Here is a 7,939-nt window from a genome sequence, read left to right as displayed (position 1 = left end):
TAGCCTGGAGAAAAGGAGGCTGAGGGGAGACCTCATCGCTCTCTACAACTACCTGAAAGGAGGTTGTAGAGAGGTGGGGGTCGGTCTCTTCTCCCAGGTAACAAGTGATAGGACAAGAGGAAATGGCCTCAAGTTGCGCCAGGGGAGGTTTAGACTGGATATTAGGAAATTTTTCTTCACCGAGAGGGTTATCAAGCATTGGAACAGACTGCCCAGGGAAGTGGTTGAGTCGCCATCCCTGGAGGTATTTAAAGGACGTTTGGATGAGGTACTTAGAGACATGGTGTAGTGCTGGTTTTTGGCAGCGTTAGGTTTATGGTTGGACTCGATGATCTTAAAGGTCTTTTCCAACCTATATGATTCTGTGATTCTGTGATTCTGTGAAATGTCAGCTTTTGCCCCTGCAATGGACTTAACCATGGCACTGGCACAGGCTGGGGCCATTGTGGCTGGGGAGCGGCCCTGTGGAGAACGTCTTGGTGGTCAGCGATCTGGGCAGGAAGCAGTCGTGTGCCCTGAAGCCAGGGAGGCCAACAGCATCCTGGTCTGTATGACCAGGAGCATGGCCAGGAGATTGAGGGAAGGGATTATCCAGCATACCGCATGCAGCTTTGGGACCCTCAATACAGGTAAAATGTTGACAAGCTGGAGGAGCTTTAGCAAAGGGCCCCCAAGATGGTCAGGGCCTGGAGCATTTTGCCTTTGAGCAGAGGCTGAAGGAGCTGAGTTTGTTCAGCCTGGAGAAGCCTACCAGTACCTACGAGGAGGTTATGGAGAATAAAGAGCCAGGCTCTCCACCATGGTGCATGTTGGGAGGATGAAAGATAATGGGTGTTGGGTGAAAGAGCAGATGTTCAATCTGGAGATAAGGAACAGATTTTTCATCAGTCTCAGGGCTAGTCCTGGGTATGGTGGCCATGAGCCCTGCCTGCCCTCCTGCCTGGCACAGTCGGTTGGGTGGCTGTAACAAAGGTGCCCCCAGAATGAGCACCCAGGCGTGTCTCTTTCACCTGCATCACCCCACATTGGACCCCACATTCAACAGCCAAATGCACCCCCTTTACTGCCATCTCCATCTCCCCTCTCCCACGGGCTGACAGAGCCAGGGCGGGACACGTTATGTTGTGCTCATGCAACAACGTTGGTGCTGAGATTGGACGCTATGGTGTGGAGCTGACCCCAGTGAGAAAAGATGTTGTTAAACGGCAGATTTGCAGTGGTGGCCACCGTGCTGGTTTTGCAATGGAGAGCTTCTGCCCCTTTTACGAAAAGGATCTACTCCTACCAAGATACATTTGGTGTTTCAAGCTGTCACTGGCAGAGGTCCTTCGAAGTCAATCTGCAGTCGTGTCCATGGGCCTTCAATACATTGGTGCTGGACTGGGCCTTTTACTCCAGCGTAATGTGCGTTGGTCATGGCGTAAGAAGGACTGTTCTTACACCAGCGGTCTACATCCTTCTTCACGTTAGGCCACTGCTCAGTGTCCTTCACTGTGTTCAGAGGGTTTGCCTTAGCTCATGGATAAAGCAGATTAGATCTTCTCAAGTATTGGGAGGAACAATCCGATGCTTAGTGCCTTTTGCATCTACGGCATAATAAATATTACTTTCTCTTAATACGTGGTCTTTCACATTACTCCCTCTCATTTCCCTTGTTCGAAGGGGATGTTTTCCCAAACTGGGGCAAGCTGATGAGCTCCACCACAGCCACTTGAAGTGACTTGCTCTTGAATTTTTCCACCTGACTTGGCCATATATGGCCCAATAGTGTTCATGGATGCTCATGTGTCTACTAATAATTGCGCCAAGTTTCTTGGGTTCCTCGTGGCCATTTCAACTCTTTCCCCAAGAATCCACTGGCAAGGGTGCCAGGACCTGTGGCCGCAGCCCACAGGAACTTGGGCCTCCCCGGCACAACATAGAGACCTTCTCCAGGACCTGCTCTTGAGTTCCCAGACTTCAGTGATTGCATTGCATTGATCATGTCTTATGTCAGTGATTCGACATTGCTCTGCTAGAAACTGAGCTGCTGTTCTAGCTCTCTCTAACACACTTCCTAAAACTTCCTTTACTTCTGTTTGTAAATCTTGTACTTTTCCAACTTTAACTCCAGCTGTCTGATTTTTAACCAGGTATTATGTCTGTGGGCCCTAAGACCTTCCTCTCTGCTGATTAAGGTGGTTCTTTTAATTTGGGAATTTCCTTCTCCTTCACCTTCTGCGTGTCCTTTTGTATGTCCTTCACCTTCTCATCTGCTTCTCTCAGGATATGCTGTGAATCACGTCAGGGTTCAAATGGCACAAGCTTCCTTTCTATTGCCTTTTCAGTTTCCCAGTTTTAAATGACTAACATATGCTGCACAGGTTGCAGAAGTGGAATCTGCTACTTTAAAACAGTCCATCCTCCAAGGGCATTTCCCTTGTTTAATCACCCACTTAGGGAGTTTTGTAACCTTCTTTTCCTTCTTAGCATATTTTCCAGCTCAGGCTGCATGGTCTGTTTGATCCTGTGCACTTCCCATGCTGCCATCACACAAGCAAACCCTAGCAAGAACTTTGCTGCCTACCAAGGTTAAATCGCGACACACCCTCATTCACAAGCCTTCCACTTCTACTGCAGCACTTCTCTCCGAGTTTATGGACCATGGAATGAAATGGGGATGAGAGTGTTCCTTAGGACAGCTTCCCAGAAAAAAATGCTGTTTGAGTCCGACCAGGGGTGTGTCAGCACCTACTCCTGAAGTCAGCCAACCAAATATTGAATGAACAAAGAGTTATTTGTCGAGGGTTGTCTGTGTGCAAAGGCCTTCTTCAGTCCAACAGCGCAGCACCTTTACACTGTAGGGTTGGGAAGCTGTCCAGGAGCTTCAAACCAACCCATGACTTAGACCCTCGCCCCGGGATAACATATTTGGCATGGGTCTTGAGGAAACCAGAGGGTAAAGGGTGAAGGGGTTAAGATAAATAATCTCAAAAAGGAGAATTTCTTACTCCAGCACTGCAACTCTGTACACAGGTGTGGTGGGATGACCCCAGCAAGCACCTAAGCACCCACACAGCTGCTAGCTCATTCTCTTCTAGAGGGATGGGGGAGAGAATCTCTCTCTTCTGAGCAAAACGGAGAAAACTCATGGGTTGAGACAAAGGCAATTTATGAAGGGAAGCAAAGCTGTGCACACAAGCAAAGCAAAATAAGGAATTTATTCACTGCTTCCCATCAGCAGACAAATGTTTCTCCATGTCCAGGCAAGCAGGGCCTCAGCACGTGTAACAGTTACTTGGAAAGACAAACACCATAATCACAAACAAATCCCCCTTCCTCGTCCTTTCCCTGACCTTTAATTACTGAACATGACATCATATGATAGGGAATATGCCTTTGGTCAGTTGGCGTCAGCTGTCCCAGCTGTGTCCCCTCCCAACTTCTTGCCCACCTCAAGCCCTACTCACTGTGAGCAGAGAGTGGTAAAAAGGGACAACCTCAATGCTGTGCAAGCACTACTCAGCAAGCCTCACATTGCTCAAATTGCTCAGCAATAGTCAAAAAGCTCCGGCCGGGAGCTTTCTCCAGCACGGGCTTTCTATGGTCTGCAGTTTGCTTCAGCGTACATCCATCTGCTCCAGCGTGGGGTCCTCCACGGGCTGCAGGAGGGATATCTGCTCCACCGTGGACATCCACGGGCTGCAGGGGGACAGCCTGCTTCACCATGGTCTTCACCATGGGCTGCAGGAGAATCTCTGTTCCGCTGCCTGGAGCACCTCGTCCCCCTCCTTCTTCAGTGACCTTAGTGTCTGCAGAGTTGTTTCTCTCACATCTTCTCACTCCTCTCTCCCAGCTGTTGTGCAGCAGTTTTCCCACCTTCTTAAATATGTTATCACAGAGGTGCTACCAACGTTGTTGATGGGCTCAGCTTTGGCAAGCAGCAGGTCCGTCTTGGAGCTGGCTGGAACTGCCTGTCTCCAACATGGGGGCAGCTTCTGGTGTCTTCTCACAGAAGCCCCCCTTGCAGCTCCCCCGCTACCAAAGCCTTGTCCCGTAAACCCAATACAGCTGCATTGTAAAGAGTATTCATTTTGAAGTGCATTATGAAGACTCAGGACAGGGATCTTATCAATGTCTATACATACCTGATGGGAGGGAGTGAAGAAGAGGGAGCCAGGCTCTTCTTATTAGTGCCCAGTAACAGAACAAGAGATTAAAAAAGATGAAATTCCGCCCGAACATGAGGAAACACTTGCAGAATGTGAGGGAGGTCATGCACTGGATGCAGTTGCCCAGAGGGGTTGTGCACTCTCCATCCGTGGAGATACTCAAAATCCAACTGGAAATGATCATCAGCACCCTGCTGCAGCTGACCCTTCTTTGAGCAGACTATTTGGACTAGATGATCTCCAAAGGTCCTTTCCAACCCCAACTATTCTGCTATTCTGTGATTCTGTGATGTCTGGCAGTGTTCCTGAGAACTTTTCTGTGGTATCCCCAAATCAGTTTGAGCCCTGGTGTCCATGGAGCAGAGCCTCTTTTTGAGGATGAAGTCATTCACCATGTAACGCTGAGGATCGGGTGAACCAGGGATTACAAATGCCAGCAAATCCTCAACGCACAGCAGTGTCCACTGCCCTCGCTTCCACTGTCCAGCCCCTCCCTCTAGAGGGGTTTGGGTCAGAAGGGACCTCTGGACGTCTCTAGCGGCATGGTCTGCTCTGAGCAGGGATAACTTTACAGTTAGGTCAGATTGCTCAGTGCTTTCTGCTGACCCAGCACTGATCCACTCTCATAGTGAGTTTTTCCCCCTTAAACTCATGAGAAATTAGAGTTTTGAAAGTCACAGGCCCCTGGCCCAGTGCTGGTCCACTGGTATAATGGGTTTGGGGTTTTTTTCTTTCCTTAACCTCATGTGAAATTTCCCTTACTGCTTCCTGCCCTTGTGATCTCGTGTTCTTCCCTTCCCTTCATGATGCTCACCCAGATCATCACACCTACTCAGACCAACGATAATCACAACCTACTCTCCAAGCACGACCTCACTGGGATCCTCTAGGACCATGCAGGCAGGCTGTTGTGGCCAGCTCCACACTGGAGGATTACGGCACTAAGAGACTGGGGGCACCAGTCCTTCTTCAGCCACTTCCTAGGTCTGGTGGAGCACCAGGACAGCAAGGACTTGTGGCTCTGCACCATGAGCATGCTGTAGGATAGCGACAGACCCGGAGTCTGGACATTGCCTTGGATTAGCTGAACGCCAGCATTTTTCTATTTGAGGCAATTTTCCAGCCCAGGTCACCTCCCTTCTGACCTCTCCCCATCCTTACTCTGATCTGGGCAGCCTCTCCTGTCCCCCTCCTTGTGCTCTTCATGTGGTCCCAAGCTGTATAGGGATCACGGCTGCAAATCCCCCTGCCTAAGGGTCTGTGCATGTGGCAGGTGCTTGAAGGGACCATGGTGCCTTTCCAAGAAGAGTAGATGTGTTTGGTTGTGCCTGAGGATGAGACAAATCACGCTCTGGCCTCCCTTCCTCGTGCTTGCTGGGTCTCCACGGCCTCCTCTGGGATTGCAGAGTCTGTGTTTTCCTGAAGATACCTGCATTTAGTACTTTCCCTTTCAGTGACTCCACCTTGGGCAATCTCTTCTTTTGTGGGGCTCCAGTCACTGCCCGCCCCAGGCACATGCTGTCCATGGAGATATCCCGTGCTCTTAAGGAGCTCCAGACTCCCCTCCTTAAGGACATCATCTGCATGTCGTGTGTGGGACAGACATGGCAATGTAATTCACTGACCAGTCACCATCTCCAGTCAGCAGACACCAATGGGTTAGTCTTAAATCCAACCCTCTGTCTCTAACAGGCCATAACATGACATTGAGCTCTTGGCTCCTGAATCCATGGAGCAACAGGCCCTTTGGGGAGCAGTTGCTCATGCCGATTCCAGGCACCAGCTTTGGATGAAGAGCCCAACCTTCTGGCAGAGCACTGCGGAGATCCCATTTTATTACAGACATCCTATGAGAGAGGCAGCTCTGACCAGTGTTAAACATACCTTTATACAGGCTCCAAGATGGAGAACAGATTCATTTCTCAGTAGAAATGAGTTGAAGCTAAACATTTGCGTAGGAACAAAATAACCACAGATTACCAGAAAATTATAATGATAACAGTGTGATAACGATAATGATGATAATTCTAACGATGATAGCGATAATAATAAAAAAGACAAAAGGACAGGCCTGGAATGAGATACCTAGGGAGTCATTTGTGCAGAGAGAAGGGAAGTTTATCACTATGGAGAAACATCCATGAAATCACTTTCCTAATGGCATCCTTGAGCTCCTTGTTCCTCATGCTGTAGATGAGGGGGTTCAACGTTGGAGGTACCACTGAGTACAGAACAGCCATCACCAGATCTAGGGAAGGGGAAGCGATGGAAGGGGGCTTCAGGTAGGCAAACATGGCAGTGCTGAAAAACAGGGAGACCACAGCCAGGTGAGGAAGGCACGTGGAAAAGACTTTGTGCCGTCCCTGCTCAGAGGGGATCCTCAGCACAGCCCTGAAGATCTGCACATAGGACAGTCCAATGAAAATAAAACACCCAGATGTTAAACAGATACCAACCAAAACAACCCCAACTTCCCTGAGGTAGGAATTGGAGCAGGAGAGATTGAGGATCTGGGGCAGTTCACAGAAGAACTGGTTTATGGCATTGCCTTGGCAGAGTGGTAGTGAAAATGTATTGGCAGTGTGCACCATAGCATTGAGAAAACCACTGCCCCAGGCAGCTGCTGCCATGTTGGCACAAGCTCTGCTGCCCAGGAGCGTCCCATAGTGCAAGGGTTTGCAGATGGCAACGTAGCGGTCATAGGCCATGATGGTGAGAAGAGAAATCTCTGCTGTAATCAAGAAGGCAAACAGAAACACTTGGGCAGTGCATCCTGCATAGGAAATAGCCCTGGTGTCCCAGAGGGAATTGGCCATGGATTTGGGGACAGTGGTAGAGATGGAGCCCAGGTCATGGAAGGAGAGGTTGAAGAGGAAGAAGTACATGGGGGTGTGGAGGCGGCAGTCACAGGCTACGGCGGTGATGATGAGGCCGTTGCCCAGGAGGGCAGCCAGGTAGATGCCCAGGAAGAGCCAGAAGTGCAAGAGCTGCAGCTCCCATGTGTCCGTGAATGGCAGGAGGAGGAACTGGGTGATGGAGCTGCTGTTGGCCATTTGCTGCCTCAGGGCATGGGGACCTGTCCAAAGAGGAAAGCACACTGAGAAGTTAGGACAGGCTTCTTTGAGAAAATCTCTATGTATTAGCCAACACTCCCCTGCCTTGTTCCTTGTTCCCACCCAAACACACATTACCTCCGTCCTTGCTCGTCTCGCTGGCTGGAGCTCTGGCTTGTGCAGGCTGAGTGTGTTGCTACGAGCAGTGGCCTCTGCCCATCAGCTCCAGAGGGGTCAGCCCTTCTGTGTAGCAGAGGGTACCACGGAAAGGGTGTGAAATCACAATTTACGTCACATATAATGCACTCGTAATGCAGAAGGGCTGTTCAGCATCTTCCAACATGACAACCCCAGAGAGACTGTTGGATGGCCTAAAACTGTAGTGACCAGACAGAGCCAGCTCATTCCCCGGCCCCAAGCACTGTATCGCCCAGAGCCCTCGGCTTAGGATGGGCTGGGGCACTTTGTTCCCATGGACATGTTTACAGGGCAGGAGCCAACGTTTCAGTATGTGACCTGCAGCTGAAACCCTCCTCCCCAGAGGCTCTGAGGGCAAGAACAAGGGCAGCACAGACAGGAGGCAAAACACGGAGAAATGCCCCAATGCTTCTGCTGAGGGAGGCGGAAAAGGGCGAGAGAGATGGGTACTGGTGAGTCTAAACTCATCAAGGGTCAGGACTCCAAGGGGGTGACACAGCCTGGGAACAGGGGGCAGAAGCTCTGCTGGGTGGGAGA

The 7,939-nt window shown here is 50.2% G+C and overlaps 1 protein-coding gene across 1 annotated transcript; it reads right to left on the bottom strand.

Moving 5' to 3' along the window:
* Positions 1 to 6,244: 6,244 nt before the first annotated feature.
* LOC142403518 (olfactory receptor 14C36-like) lies at positions 6,245 to 7,273 on the bottom strand. Its single transcript, XM_075489778.1, has one exon. The coding sequence runs from the start codon at positions 7,202 to 7,204 to the stop codon at positions 6,245 to 6,247; it is 960 nt and encodes a 319-aa protein (XP_075345893.1). The 5' UTR covers positions 7,205 to 7,273.
* Positions 7,274 to 7,939: the final 666 nt, after the last annotated feature.

This window comes from Mycteria americana, unplaced genomic scaffold (assembly GCF_035582795.1).
Source record: "Mycteria americana isolate JAX WOST 10 ecotype Jacksonville Zoo and Gardens unplaced genomic scaffold, USCA_MyAme_1.0 Scaffold_37, whole genome shotgun sequence".
In the NCBI taxonomy this organism is placed as follows: domain Eukaryota; kingdom Metazoa; phylum Chordata; class Aves; order Ciconiiformes; family Ciconiidae; genus Mycteria; species Mycteria americana.
Note: the sequence above shows the minus strand (reverse complement) of the source record. Positions and strands in the feature narration are given on the sequence as shown.

Coding starts and splice junctions, on each gene's coding strand:
- LOC142403518 (XM_075489778.1), bottom strand. CDS start 7,204: ATGGCCAACAGCAGCTCCATCACCCAGTTCCTCCTCCTGCCATTCACG.